The 20,307-nt window shown below is 33.7% G+C and overlaps 1 protein-coding gene across 7 annotated transcripts in view; it reads left to right on the top strand.

Moving 5' to 3' along the window:
• Window positions 1-20,011, top strand: part of MIOS (meiosis regulator for oocyte development) — a 238,446-nt gene extending 218,435 nt beyond the window's left edge. For all 7 annotated transcript variants that reach the window (XM_082846446.1, XM_082846442.1, XM_082846444.1 and 4 more), the window contains 7 exons: window positions 1,643-1,812; window positions 4,487-4,552; window positions 6,111-6,269; window positions 10,492-10,644; window positions 12,283-12,487; window positions 17,177-17,306; window positions 18,462-20,011. In XM_082846446.1, the coding sequence (XP_082702572.1) occupies window positions 1,643-1,812; window positions 4,487-4,552; window positions 6,111-6,269; window positions 10,492-10,644; window positions 12,283-12,487; window positions 17,177-17,306; window positions 18,462-18,558 (980 nt within the window). In that variant the 3' untranslated portion in view covers window positions 18,559-20,011. The remainder of the gene's footprint in view (window positions 1-1,642; window positions 1,813-4,486; window positions 4,553-6,110; window positions 6,270-10,491; window positions 10,645-12,282; window positions 12,488-17,176; window positions 17,307-18,461) is intronic.
• The last annotated feature ends 296 nt before the right edge of the window (window positions 20,012-20,307 follow it).

Below are 20,307 nucleotides of genomic sequence, written 5' to 3'. Positions count from 1 at the left end.
GGATTCAAAGAAGATATTCCTTTGTTGTTGTTGTTTCTTAATGTTAAAGTCAGAAAGAGTAAAACAAATACCGTATGCTAACACATATATTTGGAATCTAAAACAAAAAAAAAGGTTCTGAAGAACCTAGGGGCAGGACAGGAATAAAGACGCAGGCATAGAGAATGGAGTTAAGGACATGGGGAGGGGGAAGGGTAAGCTGGGGACGAAGTGAGAGAGTGGCATGGACATATATATACTACCAAATGTAAAATAGATAGCTAGTGGGAAGCAGCCGCATAGCACAGGGAGATCAGCTCCGGTGCTTTGTGACCACCCAGAGGGTGGGATAGGGAGGGTGGCAGGGAGATGCAAGAGGGAGGAGAAATGGGGATATATGAATATGTATAGCTGATTCACTTTGTTATAAAGCAGAAACTAACACACCATTGTAAAGCAATTATACTCCAATAAAGATGTTAAAAAAATGAAAGGAAGGAAGGGAGGGAGGGAAGGAGTGGGGGCAGAGAGAGAGAGAGAAGGAAAGGAAGGAAGGCAAGAGAGAGAGAGGGAAAGGGAGAGAGAGAGGGAGAGAGAAGGAAAGGAAGGAAGGAAAGAAAAAGAGCGGGGTGGGGGGAGAGAGAGAAAGAAAGAGGAAGAAAGAAGGGAAGAAAGAAAAAAGACTTTAACAGAGTAAGCACAGGAAGCAGGCACAAAATAACTTGGGGAAAATGTTTATAGAAATGAGGAACAGGCTATTAAGAACATAAAGTGGGAAATGCTGTTTTATTTGGAAAAAAAAGAGTAAATGATTAGGATCAAGAAACCTAATAAAGTTGCTATAATAAATGTAGAAAACACTTAAGAGTAAAAGCTAAAGATGAATTTAATTTTCTCTTTTGAAGCTAAACTTAATGTTAGATGGCTAGGCAGCCGTAGGGCTGACTGCCAGGCTAGCAGCTCATCAGCAGCCGTATAAACTGCTAAGAACAAATGTTTAAAAGACTATTGGTAACAAATGCTTTGTTGCAAATATGTCTAAATACAGTTCTGTGATCATTCTGATAGTTAATTTTGTCCTAGAAAAATTAAAAGTATAATACTATAATAATAGTTAATTTGGTCCTAGAAAAATTAAAAGTATAATACTATAATAAGAATGCTGAAATATTGGCTTTCAGTACTTCTGATAAAACATATACATAAGCATGAGCATTATATATGTAGGAATAGGAAAACAAATGATTTTGAAAATTGTAGTCCTGAGATACAATAATATTTACTATTAACACTTTGAAACATCTCCACATAAATTAACTTGTTCATGAAGTTGGCAATGATTCTGATAGTATTGCTTCACTACTCTTCATTTAGGTCCTAAGCTAACATACTGTGTAGGAATCTGTCTGGGATGAAAACTTGAGAATTAAAAGATGTGCTTGTCCTGCACAGGATTTGCAATATGGGTAGAAGTTTTATAAAAATGGAAATTTTTGCTTGTGGTTCTTGCCAGATATTCTAGTCTGTGTCAAAACCCTTATTCTAATGGTCTTATTTTTCTGGGGGGCAAATTCACCCTCTGATCTTTATTTGTTATGGTTGAAGAACTAGGAGACATTAAGCTTTTGATTACTTTGATTAGCTGTCTCTTTTTAATATGCAGGTGATCTGAATCTTAATGTGGTAGCAATGGCTTTATCGGGTTATACAGATGAGAAGAACTCACTTTGGAGAGAAATGTGCAGCACTTTGCGACTACAGTTAAACAACCCGTATCTGTGTGTCATGTTTGCATTTCTGACAAGTGAAACAGGATCTTATGATGGAGTATTGGTAAGCTAATTTCTGTTTCATGAGACGCTCCTTTTAAGATAGGAGTTTTTAATCATATTTTGTTAAAATTTTCAAATGTCAGTTGCATAAAATAATGTCATATTTCGATGCATTTTATATTGTTTAAAATAAGGTATCTTAAACATTTGGAGTTAGCCGATAGCAAACTGAACTTGATTTTTTTTTAATGGTTTTAATGATATAATTTACGGACATTGGAGGAATAAGATTTTATCCTTTAGCTTAGGAACTGAGCTCTAGAACTCTACAACTATAGAAACATGCATATTATATTGAAATATAATCTTTTAAATGTGTGTATGGTGTTTTTGTTTTTGGCTTTTTTCTTAATTAAGTAAATCAATACATGATCAGTTATGGTCAGGATAACCATGTATCTTGTCTGAGTTAGTATTTGTCATTCACAGACATGTACCAGATTGGAGGATAAATTATATGATCACACTACTTACAGTGGACTATTTTATTTTTTCACTATTTGGTCTTTTCATTGCTTTTTTTTTTTTTTTCCTCTCTCCTGCTTTAATCACTTATGAACACATCACCAAATAGGTTCTTTATCACAAAGTGCAGAAAGAAAGAAGTGAGGGTTGCTTATCAGTTTTAGTTATTGGGTTTTAAGCTTCACCTTAGTCCCACAACTTTCTTGGCATTTGTTGGGCTTCTTTCTAGCACTGAGAAGAACCTTCTAAGGCAAAATGTATTTCTATTTTTTTTGCAGTTGTAGAATTTATTGGGTTGGCTAAAAAGTTCGTTCATTTTTTTCTGTAAGATGGCTCTAGTAGCACTTTTAACTTCATTCAAAACAATTTTGTTAGATTGTATTGTGACTGTAATAGGCACCTGGAACAGTTCTTAGTTCAAAAAGATAAAAAGGTTTGGGAAGATGGAATTATGAAGTTGCCTGAAAAATGGCAGAAGGTAGTAGAACAAAATGGTGAATACATTGTTCAATAAAGTTCTTGGTGAAAATGAAAAATGTGTCAACTTTTACTTAAAAACTGAGGGAACTTTTTGGCCAACCCAATATTATAAAATACACATTGATAATTGATTTAAATGTCAGTTCCAAAGAATTTATAAAAACATGTATTTTATTGAGATAAATGAATGAATATGTTAATAAATGTTGTTAGTGTCCATTTTGACAATTCTATATGTGTTTTGTTCATTACTTTTAACGAATTACTATTGAACCTTTCTAACCACTTCAGATTAATATCCAAGAGCATGTTGGGGTTTTTTGTTTTGTTTTTACAATTATTACTCTTTGTTGTTAAACAGAAGACTTTAAATGTTGCATCTTGAAGAAATAAAATGATACTTTTAGGAAGTGGTAGAGGACAATGAAGACTAGAAAAAGAAATGGATTGTTCAGATTTTAAATTGATAGAGAAGTATATTGTCTAAATGTTAAACTTCTGTATTTTCAATTAAGTGACCTATTAAAAATACCTTCTTTTCTTACACCTAAATAAGTAAGGGATATCATATCTTGAGTAGGAAGTTTATATTGATATTTCCAAGCTGTTTCAGGAGTGTCCCTGATTATACTTTATATGTAAATAATGATAATTATCATTGTTCTTTTTAAAAAATTGTTAAGTTATAGTAATCTAGTGAAAAGTTTTGAATTGGGAAATCAGAAGGTAAAGGTCTGAGTCCTTGCTCTGCCACAGTTACCTTAGCTGGTCAGTTAACTTTTTGGGGTTTTAGTTTTTTCAGCTGTAAAATGGGACAGAGAATATTTATAACTCTTTCCAGATCAAAATTGTAATACATGCAACATAGTCTAAGAGTTAAATCTAATTTGTATGAAATATATCCCCTTTTTAGGGCAGAACCATATTTTATAATTGAGAAAACACACTAAGGTATCAACTGAAGTGAACTTACGTTTAAAGGAGGAAAACTATATTTCATGGAAGACTTCAGTGGAAATAGGATCCTTTATCTACCCTTAAACTATTTTTTACTTATCACAAAATTAATTGTATCTTTCTACATTTATAGTAAACACTTTTCAAAATAGTATTTTACATTATTGACAAGTATACAAAAATTTAAGAATTTATCATAATACCTCTTATTTTGCCACAAACCACCTATATAAGAGTATTTTACAATAGCCACAAAAGTGTGTCTATTTACTTATAAAGTATGTTTTAAAATTTTGTGTTTAGAAACATGTATTGATATTCTTTCTAAATCCTGAGCTGGTATATTTACTGGTCATTCATAGATTTCCTAGACTTGTTGATTAACTTAGAAGCCAAGGAAAGATTTCCTCAGTTTCACTAAAGTTAATTTCTATGATGAAAGGACTACATGGCATCTTAAATTTGATAAACTGTTCACCATTGCTTCTGTTTTATGTTAAAGTTATATAAGAACTGGAATTGTTTTAAACTAAATTGGTCAGTTTAAGAGGTAAATCTTTACTTTCTACGGACAATAACCTTAGCACTGAGTTTCCTGAGAGTTACATTAAGAAAAACATCTTAGGTGATCAGTGGCTCTGCCAGTATATACACAGTAACCTATTAATACATTTGAAAATCAAAATATATATTAGGTATAAAATACCTAGTCTGCAAAAATTTATAACTCATAGCACCCGAAAGTAACTCCTTGCTTTTTCTCTTCTTTTCAGTATGAAAACAAAGTTGCGGTACGTGACAGAGTGGCATTTGCTTGTAAATTTCTTAGTGATAGTCAGGTAAGAACTGATCTAATTCCATATTTAAAGTGATTAATATTTACTGTCGGGCTTCCCTGGCGGCGCAGTGGTTGGGAGTCCGCCTGCTGATGCAGGGGACACGGGTTCGTGCCCTGGTCCGGGAAGATCCCACATGCCGCGGAGCGGCTGGGCCCGTGAGCCATGGCTGCTGAGCCTGCACATCCGGAGCCTGTGCTCCGCAACGGGAGGGGCCACAATAGTGAGAGGCCCGCGTACTGCAAAAATATATATATATATATTTACTGTCACTGGATTAAGAAACTAATCTTTATGTATAAATATGTATCTGTGAGGTTTATATATAAATTCTTCTAAAAAATGAGGTAATAATTTCTTATTAGATTGAGCTATTATAAACATGTATCATACCTAAGTTTACTTATTTAAGAATGCTGATTTAACAAGGACCTACTGTATAGCACAGGGAACTATACTCAATATCTTGTAATAATTTATAAGGGAAAATAATCTGAAAAAGGATAGATATATATGTGTATAACTGAATCACTTTGCTGTACACCTGAAACTAAAAACATTGTAAACCAACTATACTTAAAAAAATGCTGACTTAATATTTTAGTTTATTTTTGCTGTGGTGAGTGAGATTAATCACTAGATAAAGATGTTAAACTCACCTCTTAGTGATGCTATCAAAGGATTCCTTCATTTTTTAATATAATAAACAGCTAGTACGTGAATATGCTATGTAGATAGTGAGAGAGAAATGCACATAAGCAACTAGTAACATGTTGTGCTGAGTACTACAATAATGAGAAAGTGCTGGGGAACATAAAGCCATCTTGGCTAGAGTTTGGGGTAGGATAAAGTCAGGCAAGACCTTATAAGAAATCGTTTGTTTTTGTGTTTGTTTGTTTAGGATAAGATTGTAAAGGACCCATGAGCTTTACAGATCAAAATCCCAAAAGAGATTTACAAGTTCTTTTATTTTAAATTTTATTGAAGTATTGTTGTTTTACAGTGTTGCGCTAATTTCTGCTATACAGCAAAGTGACTCAGTTATACCTGTATGTATTCCTTTTCATGTTGTTTTCCATTATGGTTTATCACAGGAGGATATTGAATATAGTTCCCTGTGCTATACAGTAGGACCTTAATGTTTATCCATCCTATATATAATACAAGAAATGGTTATTGTTGGTAATCTTGAAGTTCCCTTCCAACTCAGATTCTGTGACTTTATTACTTCGTACTGTATAATAGACATCAATAACTTTGCAAAATAATAAGGACAGTTCTCTTTAAATTTAAAATAGTAAACCCTCTGTGGATCTTTTATAGAACAATTATCAAAAGATAGTAAGTACCTTGCCTTTTTAAAAAAATATTTTAAATGATCATGAATGCTGTATTGTAATTTATAATAGATGCAGAGATCACATATCTAGATTTTTACACGGGCTTTTGTTTTAAACTGTTTTCCCTTAAGAGTAAAATTGTTTCAAATGTAGAATTTATGAAGCAGAAAATACAAATAGTCAAATGGATTGCTTTAGAAAAATCACTTTGAATTTTCCAGTTAAATAGGTACATCGAAAAGTTGACCAATGAAATGAAAGAGGCTGGAAATTTGGAAGGAATACTGCTTACAGGCCTTACTAAAGATGGAGTGGACTTAATGGAGAGTTATGTTGACCGAACTGGAGATGTACAAACAGCAAGTTACTGCATGTTACAGGTTAGCGCAACCTGGTGGCAGCAGTATTTTAAGGAAAAAAAAATGCTTAGCCCTCTGTATTTTCTTCCCTCACTGAGTGGATATGCCCTGTTGCTTGCTGACGATCTTTAGAAGACGTTTAGCTTTAAATCGCTTGATCTACAGGACTTCTGCCTTACCTTATGTCCCTAAGCCTCCTGCATTGGGTTATCTGGGTTTTCCTTTCACTTTGAGAAGTGTCAGTCTTGAATTTATGTAAAGCTCAAATGGAGCAGAGACACCTCTCTTCGTTTTCTCCAGTTGTTGACAGAACAACACCTTCTACAAAGAGATTGCCTTTCCCTGATCTGAATTACTATACATTTTTCTTGAAATACAGAAGGCAAGTTGCACACAGCTGTCTTAATTCTCATTATTCCCTTTTATTATCTCATTTCCTCATTTATTAAATGGGCATGATTTGCTATAATCGGTCATCTATTTTCTCTCAGTTTTTACTGCCCAGTGGTTAAAAATGGATTCCTGGCAAAAATTCCCTACTACTTTGCTTTGTTGGAAATATGGTGACATTTTAGAGCTTTTTCCTGAGATTTCCTGTGGCCCTCCAGCTAATCTTATCCTTCTTAGTGTTCTCTTTCCTGTCCTTATCCTTTTATACAATATGATAGCATGCTGCACACTGGCTAAGCAAAGTAAAATGCCCCCTTCCGCCACCCTACCTTCTTATGAACAAAAGTAGATATTGATTGGCCCACAAACCACAATGTACACTTACCCTAAGGTAACAGGCCACTGACCATGGAAGAAAAGGTGTCCTTCTGTAGCATAAGGTATCATTGTTTTCTTACTGAAATGAGTTCACATTTGTTAAACCAAGCTGTAGATGTATGACTATGGAATGCAAATGGTCGGTAACCTCTTAACAAGGTTTATAAAATACATTTAAAATGCGGTGTGTAGGGCTTCCCTGGTGGCGCAGTGGTTGAGAGTCTGCCTGCTGATGCAGGGGACACTGGTTTGTGCCCCGGTCCGGGAAGATCCCACATGCCGCGGAGCGGCTGGGCCCGTGAGCCATGGCCGCTGGGCCTGCGCATCCGGAGCCTGTGCTCCGCAACGGGAGAGGCCACAGCGGTGAGGGGCCTGCGTACCGCAAAAAAAAAAAAAAAAAAAAAAAGTGGCGTGTAATTGAATCTTGCTTTAAAAAAAAAATCTAGTCTGATGATCAGCTGCCTTTGAATTGAGAAGTTCCCTCCATTTATATTTATATGGTCAAGATTTAGTCTATCATCTTGCTATTAGTTTTCTATTTTGCTTTTTCTTCTTCCTTTTGTTTTTCTGTTCCTTTCCTGCCTTCTTTTGGGCTAATTGAATATTTTAGTATTTCACTTTATCTATTAGCTTTTTAGCTATACCCCTTTTCATTATCTTCTTCTTTTGAGTAGTTGTTATAGGTCTAACAATACGCATCCTTAACTCATCAGTCAACATTTTACCTCCTCTTACTTTACATTTCACACCTGATACATCATGCTTCCTACTTCACCTTTTCTCTTTCTTACCTCACACCTGACACTTTCCGCTTTTTGCTTCATATTTCATGTTACAACAGTGTAATTCCATTTACAGATCCCCCTCCTTTGTCCTGTTGTCTTGTATTTTGCTTCTACATCCATTATAAACTCCAACTTAATGTTATTATTTTTGCTTTGAACAGTCAGTTGTCTTTTATGTAAATTATGTGAAGAATGAAAACATGGGCTTTTATATTTATTATTTACCATGGCTGGTACTGTTTATTCCTTACCAGAGACTCAAATTCCATCTCATATTGTTTCCCTTTGGTCTTTCTCTTTAGCATTTCTTATAGTTCACATTTACTGGGGACAGATTCTCTCAGCCTACTTTTAATTGAAAATGTCTATTTCGCTCATTTTCTTTCAGCATTTCAAAGACGTGGTTTCACGGTGTTCTGGCCTCCATTGTTTCTGTTGAGAAGTCACATATTACTATCCTTGTTTTCCCCATGTAATGCTTCATTTTTCCTTGGGCTGCTTTCAAGATTTTCTTTTGATTTTTAGCAGTTTAACCCTTGAAGCGTAGTTGTGGTTCTTTTTATCCTGCTTGTGATTCACTGAGGTTCTTGGATCTGCAAGTCAGTGTTTTTCATCAGATTTGGGAAGTCTTCAAGCATTATTTCTCTAAATATTTTTTTCTGCCTCAATCTCATTCCCCTTCTTGGACTATTATTGCACGTATATTAAACCATTTGATATTGTCCCACAGATATCTGAGGCTCTGTTTATTTTCCTTTCATCTTTTCTCTTCTGTTCTTCAAATTGGATAAATTCTTTTGATATGTTAATTGGTTATTCTGTCACCTTCTATCTGATGTTAGGTTTTCCAGGGAATTCTTTAATTTCAGTTATTGTACTTTTTAGTTCCAGAGTCTCCATTTTTTTATAGTTTATATTTTTCAGCTCAGAGCCCTATCTGTTTACTAATTAAAACACTATTTTCCCCTAAGTCTGAATAATAGCTGCATTTAGATCTTTACTTACTCTAACATAAGGGCTATTTAAGGTTTAGTTCTATTGACTGCCTTTTTCCTTTACTTTGAAACACATTTACCTGTTTCTTTATATGTCTAGTGATTTTTTTATTGAATACTGGCCATTGTTTGCAGTATATTATAGACATCTAGGTTCTTTTCCTTTTTTCTGAAGAATGTTGGTTAATGCTTTTGGAAGTTTAGTTACTTGCTGATCACTTAGGTCTTATATTTTGTTACTGTGGGAAGCCCATGGCATTTCCCAAGCTCTTCTAATTTTAATTTGGTCAGACTTAATCTCTGAACTGTTTTCTCTGTAGACTTTTTCAGACCTTGATTTTAAGTTTTATTGGGGCGGTTCTAGAGAAGACTTACCAAATATTGACCAGATTATTTCGTAGTTTATCCTCACTGCCGTGGAAGAGGAAAGAGTGGGGTATGAAGATTTCTGATTTTTCTGTGAATTTTCTTTTTAAATCAGGGATTGTATTATACTTTAGTACTTAGTTCTGCCTAGTTGGTCATAATTAGGACTGTAGTAGATGTTTATTTTTTAAGAAATGAAGTTGTCAACTATGAGTTTTTCACATGTTCTTTTAGCTAAATTTAACTCTAGTAATTGAAATTAATACTTAATTACTAGGTGAAAGATATGCTTCTATTTTGATGGAATGTCTAAAGGTAGATTGTCTTTATTAGCTGTTATAGGTTTCTTCCCTTTTTCCATAAGATGCATGCTAAGTTGCCTCTGACATTTTACTTTCTCTGTGGCCCCCAAACAGAACTGGAAAAACTTGGCTTTAAATTAATGGCCGTAGCATCATGGGAGGTAGAGGCTTTCTCTACTTTCTTCATCATGTGAAGATAAGGACGATATCCTCAACAGAGCTAAAAGCATTCTGCGAAAACCCAAAGCAAGCGTAGGTGAAATGTGGAATGTCACAGCTGCCAGGGAAAATACAGCTGTAGGAAAAGTCTTAGTGGCAAAAAAATTGAAGTTCTTAATGAGAAGGAATCTAAAGTAAATTTAAGGAAAAGGAATTGTTCCTTTTCACTGTGGCCTAGGGACAAAAGAACTAAAAATTTTTGGTTCAGTTTTGGGTTTTTTCTTTCTTTCTTCTTTTTTTTTTAATTTGAAGGTGATAAATATATGTTTTAATTGAAGGTGAGGGAGAGAATAGGCATTTTTAACTTTTAGATAAATAGGTATACAAAAATGGCATCTTAATCCACAATACATTGCTAGATATGAAGGACCAAGCTCAGTATTATTTTTAAATGTGATTGAGCAATTCTGGTGTGTATTTAGATGAGATAGTAAATATATTTTGTGAATCTAGAGGTTTTAATTGTTGGGACAAAAAACATTTGTGTCTTTTTTTATTGCATTCAACTAGGAAGGTGAATTGATTGCTCTTAGGTCTTTACACCTAAATAAGAGGTAGAAAATTACATTTCCCTGGCAGGATATAATGGTATATACAGTGCATATTTATGTCGTTGGTAGAGGCCAGCTTAAAGTAAATTAATGAAGCTTCCATCAGTTATTTTATCTGTATCCTCATTAGGAGCCAGCTTTTGGCAAAAAAAGAGGCCTGTTGCTTCCCATATGACACATACTCGCATGTTGCCTAGAATCTTCAGGCTTACCCAGGAAAGTTTTAAAAACTGAAATAATTCATGTTTTCTTTTTAGGGCTCTCCCTTAGATGTTCTTAAAGATGAAAGAGTTCAGTACTGGATTGAGAATTATAGAAATTTATTAGATGCCTGGAGGTTTTGGCACAAACGAGCTGAATTTGATATTCACAGGAGTAAGTTGGATCCCAGTTCTAAGCCTTTAGCACAGGTAAGTACATTGTTTTGGAGGGAATCAAATTGTAACATGTACCTAATAGCCCAGCCAAAAAACAGAAGTGTTTACAGCATGTTATATAGGGTAAATTGAGGGTTCAGTTTAATAAATTGTTATCAATATACTCATTCTTTTGCTCATGTTGAGTTCCCATGTCTTTATCTATCCCAGAGTGCACTTTGTCCTTAATCTTCCTGTTTTTTCGATCGTGCCACTTCCTAACAATCATCTCAGTGACTTGGGCTTTAGTCTGACACAGAGCAAACCACAGCAGGTCTAGAGCATCTTAGGCAAACCTAAATCAGTCCTAGGGTTGTCCAAGGATTTCTAATACATTCCAAGATCTTTCAGAATCTAAACCACTGTATGTTCTTACACATTCCACTTACATATTGACACTTTCTTCACTGTTATATGTAATAAGGCAGGAGTTGTTCCTTTAACAGTATATATATATGTATATGTATATATGTCTAATTAGACATAGAAATTTATTTTTCTCTAAGCAGTAGTTTAAAAAAACATGAGATCAGCACTGTATATAAAATAAACAACAAGGATTCACTGTATAGCATAGGGAATGTATTCGCTGTTTTGTTATAATCTATAATGGAAAAGAATCTGAAAAAGTATATATATAACTGAATAACTTTGCTGTACACCTAAAACTAACACAATATTGTAAGTCAACTATACTTCAATTAAAAAAAAGCAACGTGGGCTTCCCTGGTGGCACAGTTGTTGACAGTCCGCCTGCCGATGCAGGGTACATGGGTTCGTGCCCTGGTCCGGGAAGATCCCACATGCCAGGGAGCGGCTGGGCCCGTGAGCCATGGCCGCTGAGCCTGTGCGTCCGGAGCCTGTGCTCCGCAACGAGAGAGGCCACAGCAGTGAGAGGCCCGCGTACCGCAAAAAAAAAAAAAAAAAAAAGCAACGTGAGATCAATTATTACATAAAGCACTTGACGTGAAATCACTGTGTCTGAGTTCAGGCGTTAAATATCAGGTATATGCTCCATGTGAGCACTGGATGGTGCTATTTTCTTATTTTAGAAATTTGAGAAATTACTGTTTGTATTAAAACAACCTGAGTATTAATCAAATAGCAGTACATGATAATATTTGTTACTAATCTATATCATAAGTGTTCAAGAGTCTAGGAGTTTAATATAAAGGCGTAATGAACAGTTTATATTGCTATTATTCTAAAGTTTTAGCTATTATAGTATCCTTAACTCCTTTTTATCTTAGGAAATGAGAGTTTTATTTACAAGAAAATTTTGTTTAGGAGATAATATCATTGAACTTTGTATCAAAAGTCATAATGGGATATTTTGTAATGTCCCAGGGTGAACTCTAAAGTCCTTGTTATTTTTTTCTGTAGATCACAGTGATGTTAGGAAGAATATAACTAAACAAAGGTAACAGAGAAGAAGTATTCAAATAATGTAACTGCTAAGTGGAAGTCTTAAATGAGAGCTCATCAACTTAGCAGATAAATTATTTTATAATACACAATAAAATTTAAAAATTATTTAAAAGTAATTTGTTAGGATCAGACTTTGATTATTTTATATTTATTTTATTCATAAAGTTTGCATTATATTTATTTCTCCTTTCATTTGTTTTATAGGTGTTTGTGAGTTGCAATTTTTGTGGAAAGTCTATCTCCTACAGCTGCTCAACTGTGCCCCATCAGGGCAGAGGTTTTAGTCAGTATGGTGTCAGTGGCTCACCAACAAAATCTAAAGTCACAAGTTGCCCTGGCTGTCGAAAACCCCTTCCTCGATGTGCACTTTGCCTCATCAATATGGGAACACCTGTTTCTAGTTGTCCTGGTATGACATAATTCTACAGTATACTTTTTGGAGCTGAAATTGTTTCTACATAATTGATTTAATGTTGTAAATAAAAGACATAGCCACTTGAGTTTATATTATTTCTAAGAGCAAGCCACTTTGCTGGCTTGAAGGTTTTTGTGTTCTCTATGAAATCTGTACATTAAAAGTAAAATCTATATCCATGATATCTCAGGTAGTCTCACAGATGCTTGCCAATTTAACATTCATGAGAAGAGCTTAAATATTAAATAATCTTATAACATTTTCTTACCACTTTTTCTAAGAGGAGCTCCCTCAAATTTTATGTTTAAAAGTCACTGTGGCCCCATCTAGTAACAAATACCTTGTGTGCATAAAGAATTTTTGATAGTCTCAAAGCACTTTGACATTTTCTCTTATTTCATGTTCAAAATCTACCTGTGAAAATATGTAGAGAATGTATTAACCTAGAAGTCAGATCCCTTTACTTCTAAGTTTTGGTGTTGGCTTCTGCTATATTTGTCAGCTACCTAGTAAATATATATACTTTTTTAATGGTTAGAAATATTAACATTGTTTACTGCTTAAAGTAAACATATAGAGAAAATTTTTGAGAACAGTAGATAATTGAATATAATGTACCTAGTGGCTAGAAACATTTCAGCTATTTATATAACTTGAAAATGATGCTATAGCAAAAAATTTAATGAAAAACGTTTGAATATCTGGCATACTGGTAAATGAATAAGGAATAAAGAACTGAGTATGGTATTAGAATGCCTGTTGTAGTTCTGGCTCTGTGACATTTAGTCGGTGACCTTGAGAGTCACTTTAATGCTCTTACATATGAGGTGTTGGACTGGGAGATCCCTTCTAGTTGTGAAATTCTGGAATTCTGTTCTGTAGCTGGTTCTTGTAAATAGTCTGTTTTATTGTTACATTAACATCTGTGAAAGAGATTTGCTAGTATCATTAAGTTATTTTTCAACATAGTGCCTTTTTTTTAACAAATGCAATATGTGATGTTTTCAAATGCACATGTTAGTTTTGACTTAAGCTTTAATCAAGGCTTTTCATTTTTAACATTGCATGTTGATCACTTTTTTTACGTCCTTGATACAAATAAATAGAAAATAACAATTGGGAATAAAAATCTACTACAATGAAAGAACAAGGAGGCAAAATATAGCGTAAATAAGTTCTATGTGAACTGAGATACATAGAAATAGTTCAACTTAATATGTCTTTTGGACCATAAGCCTCAGGAAGCTGTAATGGCTAGAGTGCTGTTTCTTTTTGCTAGATACTAGCTTTTCAGTTTTTTCTATTTTTGAAATAGGTAAGAAACGATAAAAGCACTTTTCTGGAATTTGAAGAAAATTAAATCATAAAACATTTTAAGTTCTCTGTTATAGAGACTGTTAATTTAACGAATATTCAACACCCAGGTTTATCAAGTCTTAACATTTTCTCATATTTGCTTCAAAAATTTTTTTCTAAATTTGCTTCAGAAATAATTTATTTATATAGATTTGAGTACATGTTTAATGCACTAAGTTAAGGCTGATGTGCTAGGATGACTCAAAGATCCTCGTGGAGCTTATGGTATATAATGAGCATGGATAGCTAATGTAAAATAAGAAATTATATGTTCTAGAAAATAAATACTAGTCCAGAATCTTTTATCTGTCATTCCAAAATCTCTAAAGATCTGAAAAGCCAAAAAAAAATTTTTTTAATGAATTTACAATAATCTCATTTGGCAAAAGAAAAAATCTGTTCAGAATTGACGTGAAGTTATTAAAGTTTTTATTTCTCTTGTTTATTTGTGAACATTCATATGTTTCACTGCAGAAATGCTAATGTGTTTAATTACAAGATGGTACCTCAGACTTTTCCTGGAGGTGTTATATAATATTTGCTCATTATTTTCCTAACATCCCCAAAGATTCCAAATTCTTAAATGCATTTAGCTCTCTGAGGTGAATAAGGGATATTATATAAAGAAAATGTTAGGAATTTTGAAAGAGGGTAACATTGCTTCTATCTGAAGCATATCTGAAAAACCTCAAAAAGAAGATGCCATTTAAGTTGGTCCTCTAAAGTCTGATAGATTTAAATATGTGAAGATTTTAGGGAAGCCTATCCAGGTTGTAGGCAAAGAGTACAAAGCATGAACTAAGGTAAAGAGATTAGTGAAGTTGATAAGTACAGAGAGTGTATGGGAACTACCAAGTGCATCAGTGTGACAGAGCCTAGGAAACAGTGTAGGAAAATTAGGGGAGCCTGAATCTGATCTTTAAAGGCATTACTGAGCTGAGTTAATTACAAAGTAATAAGCATTTTCTTTTTTTATTCTGTAAAATCAGAAAAATCTGAGTTCCAGAATAAAATAGGACCTGATAGAAATCAATTGTTGGCTCATGGCAGTTTAAAGATTTAGGTATACAAACCTCTGTGTTGCTTTGCCTGCAATTAGAGACGGCATCCATCCATCATGCTTTGTGATCCAAATGGCCAGAATTTCCATAAGCTTATTTAACTGAGGGTTACAAATTTTTACAGTCACTTGTGCTTTGAGGATTGGAACTCTATTGAAACTGTCTCACTGAGTTTATAGTTATAATGTTTATGTTATAAACAGTAATATTTAGCATTAAAAATTATAAACGTTATTCAACAGTGTTTGTTTCGTAGCTGTTTTTCTAAGTGCTAGAAATGTTACAGTGAACAAAACAGATAAAAATCGCTGTCCTTATAGAGCTTAACTTCTAGGTATGATACATTTTTAAAAGTTAGGTTATATATTCGTTTCTTTCTTACTCTTCTTTTTTTATTATTAGTGTTGTTGTTAGTGCCTAAGTGAAACTTTAGTTACCCTCAACTATTCTATAGCACTTTTCATAATTCACTATAAATCTTTTAAATTTAAAAGCTATTTGATCTTAAAATGCCTTCTCACATGGCAGTGAGGTAGAGCTGTTATTTTCAGCTTCATCAGAAACATAAGGATTAATTTGTTCTGGACTCAGTCTGTTTTCTCTTTGTATTTGAAGTTACAAAAACAAAGTGAAAATCACTAATGAGAACTATACACAAAGGTATAAAATACCTTATATTTAAAAGGTCTGTATTTCCTTTTTCTCTTCTCTCTTTTTCTCTCTTTCATTATTAATTGTCTTTATGAAGCTTTTAGGAAGAATTTCAGTGTGTGTACATCTTAAATTCTTGAACCACCTTCACATCCTTTCATCTCCATACCATTAGCAAAAAGAGATGGGTATTTTAAATAATTGTTTACAAGACAATTGTGGTCATTACAGTGTGACCAGCAATGGCCCAGGTGAAATTTTGAACATAGCATTATGTCTTAATAGGTACACAATTGCTTAATTAAACTTAATATTTTTACTTACTCATTTTTCTATTCTTGTCTCTAATTATATATGATCTTAAAATAATTTGATTTGCTGTTTTAGAACAAAATAAAACATATTAAGGTGGCCAAAATTAATAGAATGAGCATTTTTCAAGCACTAAAAGTTATGTAAATTTGTGTGTAGTTGTACATGTGTAAATGTACATGTGTAGTAACACATTGTTCTTCAAGTTTTTGTGAATAACAGATGTATAGTAATGTACTATACGTGTACATCGTGTACAATGATAAATCAATCATCAGTGAGTCTTTTACTCTGCTTTAAGATAGCATTGTTTATACTAGTGCCTTGGATTGTTTCTCCCTACTTCATACCACCTCTTTGGGCTCTTCCCAAAGGTCATTACTGTCCTAAATTGTGTGTTAGTTTAGTGTCTTGCTTGTCTGTATAGTTTTTTACACGTTTAGTGTCGTCTGTGTTTTAAATTCTATGTAAATGAGTCATACACATATGTCCTTCTACAAGCCTTTTTTGCTCAACATTGGAGTTGGGGTTTTTTCTTCTTTTTTTTAGTTTCAATTATGCTGATTAATGTAGTGGTCATTTATTCCTTTTTTTAATTACTGCTTTGTATTCCATTTATGACTACACAAATTTTTCTATTCTACTATTGATGGACACTTGGTTTCCAGATTTTTACTGTTATGAACAGTAATGCTATGAACATTCCTACATATGTCTCCTTTTACCATACACAGAAGTTTCTCCAGTGCATTTTCCTAGAAGTAGAATTGCTAAATCATACTATTTGGTAATGTTTTACTTAGGATTTTATGTCTGTTCAGGAGGAAGATTGGCCTATAATCTTTCTCATATTGGCTTTGTCTGATTTTGTTAGCAAAGCTGTACCCACCTCATGAAGTGCATTGAGAAATTGCCCCTCTTTTCCTATTCTTTGGAAAAGTTTGTGTAGATGAAAATTACCTGTTCTTTCAGTGTTTGGTAGAACTCACCTGTAAACTGGACTTGGTATTTTCTTTATGGGAAGTTTTTTAAACTACTGATTGTTTCTCTAAAATTGTTCGTTCAGATTGCTTCTAAGTGGGTTTGATAATTTCTATTTTTCCATTTATTATTGACTATTAAAAATATAAGGAAACTGGTTATTCGGTATATTTTTCAATCTAAACTAGATTCTAGCATTAAAATTGCTGTTTCAGTATGATATGTGATTTGTATTTTGACATAATATTAGAAATACCTTTTAAGAAACTTTGAATAAAGTATTATGATATAGTTAATGAAGATCACTGTCTTTAACCCATAGGAGGCTCCAAATCAGATGAAAAAGTAGACTTGAGCAAAGACAAAAAATTAGCTCAGTTTAACAACTGGTTTACATGGTGTCACAATTGCAGACACGGTGGGCATGCTGGACACATGCTTAGTTGGTTCAGGTAATCAGCACATTCCTTCTTCTTTTAATTAATTAATTCTTTTAGCTACATTGGGTCTCGTTGCTGTGCGCGGGCTTTCTCTAGTTGCAGCGAGCGGGGGCTACTCTTTGTTGCAGTGCAGGGGCTTCTCATTGCAGTGGCTTCTCTTGTTGCGGTGCGCAGGCTCTAGGGCGTGAAGGCTTCAGTAGTTGTGGCACGTGGGCTCAGTAGTTGTGGCTCGCGAGCTCAAGAGCGCAGGCTCAGTAGTTGTGGCGCACGGCTTAGTTGCTCCGCGGCATGTGGGATCTTCCCGGATCAGGGCTCAAACCTGTGTCCCCTGCATTGGCAGGTGGATTCTTAACCCCTGCGCCACCAGGGAAGTCCCCATTCTTTCTTTAATAGGCTTGGAGTTAGAGGAGATAAAGCAGATGACCTTTTAAATAGTTCAGATTTATACAGCCAAAGGATGAATTTCTTTTATACTGTCACTTAAGTTAACAAAGGTGGTGTGAACATTTCTATCACCAGCCTATGTAATCTTAAACTATAAAATTAATACTTGTATAAGAAATTGTTTAAATATTATGTATGGGTTAAATATTTGAAAAGCATTATTTAACTTTACTTGAGGAAAGGATATATTTGCAGTTTTTTACGACTGACCGAATATCCTATCATATATAATATATAGTATGTAACTAAATTCAATGATAGAATACATGTCACACTCCTATATTAGTTATCTCATAAATAAGTTTGTTATGTAGTAAGTATGCACTTCATACAGTGGAGACTCAAGACCATATTTAACTTTTACTTTGAGTAGTATCAGTGGCCCTGTACTCTTCAGTGCTATAACTTTTACACCCAGTTTGTCACATTGGCTTTAATTTAAACTCTGAGCACATCCCTGTCACATTCATAACTGTAAATGAGATAGCTTATTATATATTTAGAAAGTAATGCTGTTCATCTTTCAGTTACTTGCTCCCCATGTTCAGGCTAGCACTCATTTCTAGTTTAATGCTTTTAATGCTTTTTGTCTTTGGGTTTTAATTCCTGTAATTTTCAAATGCCATTTGAAAAATTGCATTATAGATATCGATAGGTATATAGATAAATGTATGTATGTATGTGTAATTTAGATGTTTAACTGTGACTTGACCTATTTTTCAGGGATCATGCTGAGTGTCCTGTGTCTGCATGCACGTGTAAATGTATGCAGTTGGATACAACAGGGAATCTGGTACCTGCAGAGACTGTCCAGCCATAAAATGTTATCCCCTAAAGAGGAACCTTCAAGTGTGGAGCTTTCTGATAGATGTCCTTCATAGCTCAGAAACATACCTCAGAACAAGTCACTCATGACTTTCCTGTAATGGGAAAATAAATCATTCTATCAAATCACCAATTTGATGTTTGAGTGATTTTGATGTACTTCACAGAGACAAATGCTGCTGAAATGAACAGCGTGTGGGCATGAATTCTGTTCAGTAGGTTGGAAAAGTTCATTTTGGAAAGAACTTTTTAGGGTTTTGTTGAAATTATGAACACTGTGCAAACAGTTTCTGGAGTGACCAAGAACAGACCTTGAAACCATACTTTTTATGTTGCAATTGGTTATCTTTCAGTAAAATCTGTACACTTTTAAAATAGAATAACATGCCCAATTCAGTGATTCAGACAGTAGTTTAAGCTTACTCATGCTTAGATTCCTTCCAGATTAAATTTAAATTGTGGATTTTTACTTTTAGAATTAGAAAGCCCCCTACCCTACACTGGAGAATTATTTATCAAGGTATGATTGATATATATTTTTTTAAGGAGTCTCTTCTCTCATACACTTTCATTTTAAGATAAGAAATCTTTTGGCACAGACATTTATTGTCTTCCAAAGAAAAGTCAAAATTAAGAATGTATCTTACAACTTTTTCTCTTCTGAGGAGAAAAATATGCACCATTTCAAGGAAACGTATAAAATTTTCCTTTTCAACCTTTTGCTTTCCAATGTCCTTATTTGTCTTCAAAGATTTCTGTCCCTGTTAATTTATCATCTTATGCTCATCATCTGGAAGCATTTGGCTGAATACAAAGTGTATACAAGTCTATATGTGACCAACCATTCAGCATAATCTACGTCACTGTGTCCTACTGTCGGATTCCCTCTTGCAGAATATCCTGTTTTTTCTAAGGTAGACTTTGAGATGTTGGGGAAACCAGAGTCACTTTGGAGATAATTTCGCCTTTAATGTAAGTTTCTTAAAGTAAGTGTATTTGGGCCAATTTAGGGACTTTATTTTCAAATTTTATTTTTTCCCTTTTCACAGCTAGATAGTTGGAAGAGAAATACAAAGGATTTGTAGCATCATCTGACATATGCAGAGGACTGAACTGAATTTCATAGTTGAAGTTGTACTTAGGGAAAAATAAAAAGTAAGCCTAAAAATTATCTTACAGATTTTGAAGAAAGAAATATCTTAAACAAGAATTGTAGAAGCTTTCACGTTAGCAATTTTACCTGGTGAAACTAAGATCTGTTAGATTAATTTGAGGTATGACTTAAATCCTGAACAAAGGTGGATTAAATTTATTTTTTACTTTGAGATCTATTACAAAAGTCTCTTTTCTAGGAAAACATTGCATATCTACTCTAAACATCTCATCTAGATGACAATCTTTTGTTTAAAAGAAAGAACTGGGAATAGTTACAATCTTTTTTTTTTTTTTTAAACAAAGATTGTTATTAAGGGGACTTTTTCCAGTCTTCTAAGTAAATCTTACTGATTTCATTTTACTAAAACATAACCTTTACCTTTAAAGTTGCTTCAGTTGAAGTGTTTCTTTCAAATTTGCTCTGTCCAAAATATGAAAAGTCAGCTTTAGTGTCAAACTGTTATATACATTTTCATTTCTCCTTAGCTAAAGTAAGGTAAATTTTTGAATTGATGTTTAGAATAGGGTTATATCTAAAATACTTATAGTTTTTGGAAGTACAATATAAGACATAAGCATAAAGTCTATT

Source organism: Leucopleurus acutus (assembly GCF_964270905.1).
Source record: "Leucopleurus acutus genome assembly, chromosome: 9".
NCBI lineage: Eukaryota > Metazoa > Chordata > Mammalia > Artiodactyla > Delphinidae > Leucopleurus > Leucopleurus acutus.
Note: the sequence above shows the minus strand (reverse complement) of the source record. Positions and strands in the feature narration are given on the sequence as shown.